This window comes from Poecilia latipinna, unplaced genomic scaffold (assembly GCF_001443285.1).
Source record: "Poecilia latipinna isolate Pla-1442-1.1 unplaced genomic scaffold, P_latipinna-1.0 Scaffold4411, whole genome shotgun sequence".
Lineage (NCBI taxonomy): Eukaryota > Metazoa > Chordata > Actinopteri > Cyprinodontiformes > Poeciliidae > Poecilia > Poecilia latipinna.
The window spans coordinates 1-10688 of NW_015117027.1; the positions used below are offsets into that span (position 1 = coordinate 1).

Here is a 10688-nt window from a genome sequence, read left to right on the forward strand (position 1 = left end):
TTTGCTCTTTTTCTTCTCCATATTAATTGAAAACTTCTCGAAAAACCTTCACGGATTATAGAGAAAAGAAATGAGGAAACTGAGAAAAAAAGAAAAAAGATGGGGAATGAAACAAAGAAGGAATGAAAATAAGGAAAGAAAAAGAAATGAGGAGCAAGAGAAAAATAAAACAAGCATGAAATCATATTAGAAGAGAAAGGAGTCACTTCTGGTTTATTGGAACAGTTCAACTTAAATAGAGAAATGTTTTTGTTTTTTTTTTATGAAATTTGATGAATAACATCAGAACAATAAGCCTTCCTTTACTGACATTCATTATCTGAGGACACAGAAAGCAAAAAGTAATCAACTGATCAAACTTTGCATTTACTTAATTAAGTTTGTTTTACTTAAACTTAATGTGTTCGACCAATTAAACTAATTCATCTCAATGTAGCGTTCACTGGTTCAGTCCTAATTTATGTCCACGCGCGCACACACACACACACACACACACACACACACACACACACACACACACACACACACACACAAGTGAATCTGCTTACATATTTGCTCTCAAACTTCCTGGCCAGCTCCTCCACCTCCCTTCTCTCCTTCTCATCATCAGCAAACGGGTCGCTGGGATCCAGCGGAGGGGCGAGGCCTTTAGGAACTGTGGGACCTGCAGGCTTTACCTGACGGAGAGGAAGACAGCCGAGCTTTCAGTTTGGTTTTTAAAAACATTATAAATCTAAAAAGATTTTAAAAAATAAATATTTGCAGATCTCATAAGATTTGAAACACTTGGATCCTTCTCAGTTTTGACTAAATGTGGCTCCTGGGTATCAGGAAAACACACTGAAACTATGAATGCAGCATGGAGCTCTGCTACGCTAGAATCTGATTGGTTCTTTTTCCAGACTTTCCTTTCATTATTTTGTTTGCTTTTGCTCTGTTTGGACCTGGTTCTGGATGTTGTGCAGCTGCAAAGATTTTGCTCTTCCTTTTTTTTTTTTTTTTTTAATAAAAGGAATGATGCGTAACTATGGCAACAATGCCTTGTTTTTTACAACTGGTCAGCATCTCAAAAGCAAAAATAACACCTGGCGGTCACGAAACCGTTGTGCAGCAGTCTTCAGTCAGAGGCTTTTTCAGACTCACTGCAAAACTGTCTGCTGCTGGAGACGGGGTCCCCATCCACAACGACATGAGATACGACATCTCATTTCTGTTTGGGATTGATGAAGTTTTATTTCATTGAACTGAACTTCACTCACAAAGCTTTAATATGACTTCTAATTTCAAGTTTTTAATATAGAAGCAGAATATAAATAGACGTACTTTAAAGAACCGATTATTTATATGCTTTATGTGAGGTCACCTTCCTGAACCTGCTGGACCGCCAGTCTAGACTCTTTTTAAACCTAAAACTGGTTTTCTTCCATCCATATTGTAAAAAAAAACAAACAAAAAAAACAACACTAACTGGATTCCTGTCCTCGCTTTAGAAAAGAACCCCCATAGCATGATGCTGCCAACACATTGTGACTCGTTTCCACAGCTTTCTCCATTTTGAGATGCTAGGCGACTTCTGAAGGCAACTGTTTGGGGTAATTTAGTCTGATATTAAAATGTAATGTTCTCCTTTTCAATTCACAGTAATGCACTACATCGTCACGCTCTAAAATCTCAAAATGTATATTTTGTAGTTGTGGAAATATGTTAAAAATCCAAATAAAAGCTCATAGAAATTATCATTGATTCAACAGCATAATCATGATAAAAAGCAACATTTTGGAGAGCTGATGAATAATAACGCTGTTATTATTCCTCGTTAGAAGTGCAGGAGGGGCCGACATGTTATCAGAAACCCCCCCAGTAAACAAGCTGTACATTTCAACATGACAGCGGCCACAAGAGGGGCCATCCCGGTCTGAGCACCTCCTGTAAATTTACCTCCAAACATGCAGCACATGTCTCTGGAGGCTTTTAAAGAAAAAAAAAGTCAGATTTTTCTTCTGCGTAAACAAAGGGACTAATAATGTAAAGCTACTTTAAAAGACTCAAAGTGAAGTTTCTTCAAACTGCTCAATCTCACCGTGCTTTGTTTTTGTGCGCTTCTGTGAATATATGAATGTTTTTTTTGTTTTTTGTTGCTTTCATGAAACTTATTACCCGGCATAAATACAGTTGTTTGACGTTTTCCGCCCGATTAAGCAGATAAATAGTATTTAAAACAACAGCGGAGTAGAGTACAGCAGAAGGAAGCTTCACTGTAAAACTGTCCCTGTTGCCATCATGGAGTCATGTTTGTTGGTGTCTAACCTGAGAAGGAGTTGACTGGACCAGCTCGCCGTAGTTGAACTCGGAGGAGCCCCTCTCGTTCGGCTCGCTCAGCGTCAGGCTGAGGCGGACGGTGGGCTTCGTCTCCCTGCCGTCGGTGTCGCTTCCTCCTTTGGCGTTGCCGAACAGAGCTCCTCCGGAACCTCCCGACCCGACCGCAGCTGCACCTCCACCTCCATCTTTCCCCAAAGTGATGTCGGCGGCCTCGTCCTCGCGGCGGCGCTTCTTGTTGGACTCCGGGGTCTGCTGCTGCTGCGGCGGCGGCGGAGCGCTGAAGGAGGAGATGGTGACGAACGGCACTTTCCTCGGCTCTGCCATTTGGCGCTCTGCGCTCCGGCGGGCTCGTCAACCGGGGAGGTGGGGAGGAGGGGGAGAGCGGCAGCTGCTGGGAGAGCTCAACCGGGGAGTCTCGACGAGCGCTGCTAGCTAGTTAGCTTATTCGGAATGAGTGCTCCGGGGCAACACAGCGACTTTATTCGCCTCTCAACTCGCTGTAATCCATGTAGTATTGTCCGTGGCTCTGCCCCGCCGCCTACGAGGGTCTTAAACATAAAGAAATCGCAATTTGGAGTATTTCCATGGAACTGGTGTTTAGCTACAACAGAGAAGATTTTGAAGTAGCCATCTTGGTCGTTATTATCATTATTCAGAGGCAGGGCGTATGAAAAGAAAGAGGAAGGGGAACCGCCATTGGCCAATGGCAGCACCGGAACACGCCCACCTGACAGATAAGCGCGAATGTGGCGGAGATGATTGTTCTGAGCAGGCGCGATGTTTGGGAGCCTTCCGGGGGCTGCATGGAGGAGCTCCGTCTGGGATAACATTGTGCCAATAATGATGAAATATACTTCTCTAGTTTTGTATGAGCTGCATATAAGTATTAACTGTAAAATTAAATAAATATGTGCTCAGATACCAAAACGCTCAACGATAATAATTGTTTTACACAAACACACAGGACTGTTTCGGCCCTTCACACAGAAGTTATTGGCAGATGCACCAGTGATATAGCGGGTCAAAAGGTTACTGTCCAATAAAGCTATTACTTACTTGTGTGTATAATTATTGTATAAAATATTTTTAAAACATCAAAATTATTATGGAGGACCAAAACCGAGAAATATATATTTTGATAAGAAATAAAAGCATAAATATATATTTAGTTTTTGCTTTTCCTTACACATGAGTTTCCGTCAAGAAAAATAGATATTTTGCTTTGCCTTTTTTGCTGCACTGTTATGTTAATGAGGAGAGCTGCCTTCTATGTCTACTATTGGCCAATAGAGCTTTGGAACCAACGTCACTGCGTCAGACGTTGTGGGCGTTTAGGTGCAGTCGCTCGGTGCCATCTTTGCAGGCCACACACCAAAACAAACTTTATCCCGGTGGTTTTGTTGTGTTACTGACTGAAGTGAAGTTAGTTTCGAGTTGGATATTGGATTTTCCGTTTAGCTCAAGGTTCATCCGATTTATGAATGCTATTTTCGGCCAGCTATTCTCTAGCTCCCTCCTAACTGCTCGGAGGTTCACTTCACTCCAGTCGTTAACACAATAAAACCACCAGGATGAAGTTTGTTTTGGTGTGTGGCCTGCAAAGATGGCACCGAGCGACTGCACCTAAACGCCTCACAATGTCTGAGGCAGTGACGTTGGTTCCAAAGCTCTATTGGCCAATAGTAGACATAGAAGGGAGCTCACCTCATTAACATAACGATGCAGCAGAAAAACAACAAACAAAACAGCAAATGGAGAAACAGCAAGCAGAAAGTGGAGAAGCAAAAAAGGCAAAGCAAAATATCTATTTTTCTTTACGGAAACTTGTGTAAGGAAAAGGAAAAACTAAATATATATTTCTTCTTTTATTTATATATGTCAGATATATATTTATTCTTTTATTTGTATATTTATTCTTTTATTTCTTACTATGTCGGTTTTGGTCCTCCATAAATTATTACACACAGAATAAATGTTTAAAAAAAATACACTTATTGTTCGCAAATTAATTTAAGCTGTCTCTGATCCTACTATCTGACTAATCACAGTGTCATTTCATAAATAAATCATTAGTTCCTAAATGTATCACTAAGTCACTGAAATTAAAAGGATATGTTTAAGTACATGTGTAAAAAATTATGGATGGCATAATCTATTTTATTAATGAAAAGAAAATGAAATGTATAATTATTCCACTATATTTTTTTTTCCACTGAATGCTATGCTCAGTCTGAATATGCTGTGAAGATTAAATAGATGTCTGGTGGAATTTGGTAGACCTGGAACAGCACCTAGTTTACACTAGAGCTGTCCAAACCTTTTTACTACATGAGCTAACTTTTTTTGCTCTTCAATAATAGATTATACTTTGTTGCTACTTCAGTGGTACAATATTCTGGGTACAATGTTCAATCACCAAGGGTCTCAGTTTGTAGATTACTAGACATTCACCAACACAAGGAATTCAGTTTATCTGCCAGGAGTAATTTGCACTTTTTTCAAACTATGGCTACCTGGATGGAACATTCAGCTGACCCGGCTGAATGTTGGGTAACTGATTTACACTCCAGGTTTTACTGCCAAGTCCAGATCAGCACAAATTCTACCAACTTCATGTCTTTATGCAAACACCTGAGCTTCTTCAGATTACTTTAACAGGGATAAACTGGGTTTGGCTGCGAAGTTCAGAATACGTGTTTAAAGTTTGATCAATTATTGACTATAGACTCAGTAGCTCACTTAAAGGATAGTAAAAAAAAAAATTATTTTTAAACCTGCTTTCATTTAAATTTGTTTTGTGTTTGTTGAAGCATTTTGATTATCTTGAAAGTTTCTTAAATTAAGTTTTACTATTTGTGCCCTGAAATGATATTTGGGTGCCAAAAAAGATTAAATACAGTGAGAAATCTGGTCAACATCAAACTGTCAAAACCAGGAAGTGCTCTGTTTTTTTAAATTTTGTCAGATGACATCATACTCATCATTTCCAACAACCTCTCTAGTAAAAAGCTTCATTTATCCATCTGAAATGATGGGAAACTTGAATTTAGCAGGTTTTAGAGAACAAAAAACAAAAACATGCGAGTCAAAGTGTAACACTTTTATTGTTGCTGTGTTTGCTGGTTTAAGACCAGTCGGAGGTGGTGCCGCCCCAGTCAGAAGCCTGAGCGGTGGGAGCGGTGGACCAGTCGTCTGTGGCGGGCTGGGTGCTCCAGTCTTCGGCAGCTGGAAGACAGAGGTCAAACAGAGGTCAGTGAGCAGCAGGAACCACTGACCCGCAGGTAAAGGAGAAGCTCTGAACTCACCAGTGTAGGTCTCTCCGGTCTTGACGGGAGCAGCAGCTGTAACGACACAACCAGTTTTAGACAACAGAAGAAGAATCAAAGAATCAGAACTAGGACTGAAACGACTGATTGAGATTTATCGACTACTGAAATAATCGTAAACTCATTTTAGTGATTGTCCACTGGAGTATACAGATCCTATCCAATTATTAATTAGTAAATGTAAAAATGAATCACCAGATCAGCCCTACACTGTGTTGATCAGGCAGAAGAAGACGAGCTTTTCACATGTTAGGGTTCTTTTAGCTGCCGATGCTACAAGTTATTCTGAAAAAATATTTCTAAAAAGTTATTGAATTGCTTATTTGTATCTATAAAGTTATTTCTAATACGGTCTGAAAACCGCTTATAAATGAAAAATCTACAAAATGTACAGATTGTTTTTTTTTATCTGATGGTCAGGATCATTGAATAATAAAACAGAAGTTGTTTGAAGGCCTGATCAGAACTCGTTTTAAAAGCAGGCTACCTGCAGGGAACTGCTGGATGGGCACAGAGGGAACGGCGACGCCCTCGGACCAGTCGGTCACCTCAGGCTGGGCGAACTCAGCCTGCGGGGCGGTCCATTCGCCCTGGAACTCCTCCTTCACCACCGCCTTCTCGGCTGCGGCCTGCTCCTCCTTCTCGATCTGAAACGAGTTTCAAATCAGAACGCAGCTTAGCTCCGCAACATCCAGACAGCTAAGTGATCGTAGTGAGGCGCTGCGCTCCTCCTACCTCCTCAGGGTCTCTGTAGAAGTACAGATCAGGCATGACCTCCCACGGGTGTTCCCTGGAGATGGTTCCCCTCATCCGCAGAACCTCCCTGGCCAACATCCACCACATCAGACCCACAGAGTGGTGACCCTGAAATGCAGAAAGTGATTAAAACATCATACAGCCTGCAGACACGCTCTGCAACATGACGTCATGAAAACAGAACAGCAGCATTGTGCCCGTGTGTAAAATTTCTGAAGTGTACACAATGACACTTCTCTGAGCTCCGCCCCTCACCTTGTTGTTGCAGGGGATGGCGATGTCCACGTATCTCAGTGGGGAGTCGGTGTTGCACAGGGCGATGGTGGGGATGTTGACGTAGGACGCTTCGGTCAGCGGCTGGTGGTCAGCACGAGGGTCCGTCACAATCAGGAGGCGGGGCTCCCTGAAGGCCGCCTGGATCTGATTGGTGAACGTGCCGGGAGTGAAGCGGCCATGGAAGGTGGTGGCTCCGGTGGCCGAGGCGAACTTCAGCACAGCCCTCTGCACAGGAAACGCAACAACGCTTCAGGAAACGCGCATTTGTGTTTGTAATGTTTGTTACAAATTTTTGAAGAATTTGATACAAAAACTTTGATTTTAATTTAATCGCAGATAACTGATGCTATACAAACACAAAAAATAAAAAATAATAACTGGATTTTCATGTTTCCATACATCATTTCCCCCATTATTTTTCAGCCTTTATAATCAAATTTCATCTCTAATCTTGTATATTTACATGATGAGCTGTGGCTCGGGGTGTTATCAAACCCCAGTCATCGGACGGCCGTCCTCCTGGCGTTAGCGAAACCCCCGATCCGCTTTACTTTTGCACACTTCCGACACCAGAACACTCACATCAGCGCCCGGCTTTAACAGTGTGCATTCACTCTTAATCTCACGTGTTTTTTGTTGTTGTCGTTTTTACCTGGCCAGTGTTCCTGGAGGAGATGACGCACACATCCGCCGGGTTCTCAATGGCAACAATGGCCCTGGCCGCCAGCAGCAGCTTCTCCCAGGTCTTCTTCAGGTTAATGATATAAATACCTGAGAGCAAAAGAAACAAAACTGTCAATCTGGACAGTGTTTGAGGTAATGCTAACCATTTCGTCATCACGTGGCTGATCGTTTCTAGCGCATACCGTCGCTTTTCCTCTTGTAGACGTACTGCTCCATCTGGAAGTCGAGGTTCATGCCTCCCAGGTGGGTTCCTGCAGCCAGGAACTTCAGCACATCCTCCTCCTTCATCTGAAGGACATCCAGACTTCCGGACATCGTGACCACTTTCCCTGCGTTACGAATTCAGTGGGAGAGCTGCAGGAGGAAGACAGAGCGTTTAGGGTCACGCCACAAATTACACAATCAAAATGTAAAGTTGCTCTTTACTTTTAATGTAATTTTATACTCTTGGTTGCTTAGTGGCCAACTTATTCACATGACCAACTATATCAACCCACTTTAACTTATAGTAGCTTGTAAGTCTGAGGAAATTTAGTCAACACTCAAATTAGCAAGCGAAAAAGTTGTTCAAAGCTATTTAGGTTTGATTAGGTCGTAATTTGTAATAATTTTACAATTTCAATAATTTCATATCCAACTTTTGCTAGGACGTAGTCTAATTTCATTCAGATTTATCCTCCAATTTGCGAACCTTAGACTGGTGCCACTCTGACGTATTGCATTCTATATTTTAGCATTGTAAGAATATTACTACTTTAACTATATTTATTTCAGATGGGTCAACCAGTAACATCAAACTACTGGTCTGTGAAAACAGTAAACTACAGTACAGCGAGACTAAATTGTTAGCTTAACGGAGGTTTCCCATTCAGTATCAAACTTTTTTTAGTTGAAGAAAATTAGGACTATTCTCTATGGCAACGTATTAAGCTACAAATAGGAAGTCACGTAGAGCAAAAAAGCATAGCTGCTACATGAACGCGTGTCCGGGGCTAGCGAGTTAGCTTAAGGCGTTAGCATTTTTGTGAACGTGGAAATAAATAGTTTGGTATGGCACATAAGTGGTATTAATGTGCTCTCGTCGCTTCATGATAAAACAACCCAGCACTCATTTCTGTCACTGGTCTTATTTTCTGTCGCCTTATTGATGAAATAAGGCCGTTTAAAACTCACCACGAAACAACGCCGTATGGAAATCTGAGCACACGGTGAAAAAGAGGGCGCCGGGAGGAAATGACGTAGATTTTATACTCGATTTCCAGGTACGTGATTGGTCCGTTTTTCTTTATCATAGCTATAAGAGTTTTAGAAGTGGCAAGTTTACCTCGGGAAGCGATACAGTTTGTTTGGAAACTTTGAATAAACAAAAATAGTGTTGTTTTGGAAGAGAGATCTTTTTATATACCTTGGAAAAATTAAAGACAATTTTTGCCTAGTATTTTTCTTATTGTTGAATCGTCAACACAGACCTAAAGCGATGTCTGGTAGGCAGGTTATTCCTGTTTCTAATTTCTGTCTAAATTTTCTTAATTTAGACCATTATTTTTTATTTTATTTTATTATTTAATTTATTGATTTAATTATTTAGAGCTTACTTCATTGGATAGCTTTTGTCCACAAGTGAGTTTTTTTTTTTTTTTTTTTTAATCGGCATTTTTTGCATGAATTAAGTGCAATGAAAATAAATATGACTGGTAAACAACAGAAACATTAGATTCTCGGGGTACATTTGAACAATTTCAATTAATAGTAAATATTAACAATTCCAAAAAGAAGAAACTTATGTTACTAATGGCTCCCGGTATTACAGCAGAATTCACTGTTAGGTAGTTTTGAACTGGAACTGAACAGTCTTGCACAGTTTTTTTAATGTTTCAGTTAAAAAAAAATTAAAATCACACAATATAGCGGCGAAGTTCACGTAATGCGACATCTTATCACCATATGTCTATGGCAGCCGTGAATGGCAGAAATGCACTACACTACTTTGGCCCCTAGGCGGGGCCCGTTCAATTCGCTGCAGCGACAGCAGCAGGGGTAACTAGAGGCAGAACCGCGGGTCGGATGAATATCCCATATTAAGATAATGGAGATGGAAAGACCATATTAAGACAATGCTGAGACGCTGACTCCTCGGTGAAAGACTGACCTGTGTTGTAACTATATTTGCCAGAGATAAAATGTTCCAGGCAAAGGGATCATAATATGTACACAAGGGCATCGTGTGTTGAGAAATTATTTATTGGAACATGACATTTGAGCAGAAAGTTGACCGGAATATTGTAATGCAGTGGTGACAAAGCGCACACAAACTAACTAACTGGTACCAAAACAAGGTTTGACTAAATGCCAAGGACAAAGTTTATTTACTTCAGATTCAAGATGGACGCTCCTTCCCATCCACTTTAAGCGAAAGAGTATAAACACCGGACTCTAAAATGAAAACCCACTGTTGTTTACAATTCATATTTATGCCACGAATCTTTGAATTACGTCCGACAGAGAAGAGTTGTATTGATCCAAAACTTCCTCATGCCTAATGACGACACTGTTGGGTGACCTATGAACCCAAGATATAGATTTCAGTTTTATTAAAACAGAAAAAGACAGAAAATCTACTTCTCCAGCTTTAAAAACTGTTCTGTTTGAGTCATCCTCATGAGTGTTTTTTCGTACGTCAGCCCCAGTCTACTACAACCCCTTGTTCTTTTTCACTATTTGATGTCATGTCTCATGTCACTACACGCACACACACACACCCCCCGTCCAGCTTATCTGTACTGGTGCTGAGATAAGTCGTTGTTGGCCCTCATGTTCTTGCAGGCCTTTGCAATATGCTGCTGCTGCTGATTTGAGGACACCACCAGGCTAGTAAAGGTGTCTTTCTTAGAACTTTATTGTTTTATATCCTCATTTATTATTAAAAAGGAAGGGCATATGGTAATTCTGTCTGCACACTTACATAAGGACTTTTACTGGGACTCCAACCATACAGTGACTTGCAAAAAGTAATCACACCATTGGAAACTCTTTAGAAAAACCTTTTTTTTAAATTGAAAAATTGTGTAAAAAAATTATTGCATGTTTTCAATACCAAAGCAATATCCTACAAATTCTTTCAAACCATGGTGGTGGCAGCATCATGCTGTGGGGGCCACAGTGTGTTGAGCTTAATACAAGGCAGAAATTAGCTGAGACTTAGAAATTAACCTCCACAGAATTCTCCATCCACTCCAAATGAGCCGGCGCTATTTTGCAAAGAAGACTGAACTATTTATGAATTTTATTTTGTTTCAAGAAGTTCAAAGCTGCAAGCCAAGACTTGCA

At 40.8% G+C, this 10688-nt stretch overlaps 2 protein-coding genes across 3 annotated transcripts; both read right to left on the reverse strand.

Moving 5' to 3' along the window:
• Positions 1-532: 532 nt before the first annotated feature.
• Positions 533-3213, reverse strand: LOC106942605 (ubinuclein-1-like; the record flags this gene model as incomplete). The annotated part of the gene is made up of 2 exons (XM_015025927.1): positions 2308-3213; positions 533-677 (listed from the first exon to the last, which is right to left on the reverse strand). Coding segments are annotated over exons 1-2 (481 nt in total), but the record flags the coding sequence as incomplete, so codon positions are not given.
• Positions 3214-5404: 2191 nt separating this feature from the next.
• Positions 5405-8629, reverse strand: LOC106942607 (40S ribosomal protein SA). Of its 2 annotated transcripts, none has more exons than XM_015025930.1 (8): positions 8535-8629; positions 7544-7715; positions 7330-7448; positions 6657-6902; positions 6381-6509; positions 6133-6292; positions 5625-5660; positions 5405-5544 (listed from the first exon to the last, which is right to left on the reverse strand). In XM_015025930.1, exons 2-8 carry the CDS (start codon positions 7674-7676, stop codon positions 5444-5446), a joined length of 924 nt encoding a protein of 307 aa, XP_014881416.1. In that variant the 5' UTR covers positions 7677-7715; positions 8535-8629; the 3' UTR covers positions 5405-5443. The 2 variants fall into 2 exon arrangements, with proteins under 2 accessions (XP_014881416.1, XP_014881415.1); XM_015025929.1 differs by having other exon boundaries at positions 5625-5672.
• Positions 8630-10688: the final 2059 nt, after the last annotated feature.

Coding starts and splice junctions, on each gene's coding strand:
- LOC106942607 (XM_015025929.1), bottom strand. CDS start 7,676: ATGTCCGGAAGTCTGGATGTCCTTCAGATGAAGGAGGAGGATGTGCTG. Junction 6,510..6,656: donor CCATCCCCTGCAACAACAAG/GTGAGGGGCGGA, acceptor TCTGCATTTCAG/GGTCACCACTCTGTGGGTCT. Junction 5,673..6,132: donor CATCCAGCAGTTCCCTGCAG/GTAGCCTGCTTT, acceptor CTAAAACTGGTT/GTGTCGTTACAGCTGCTGCT.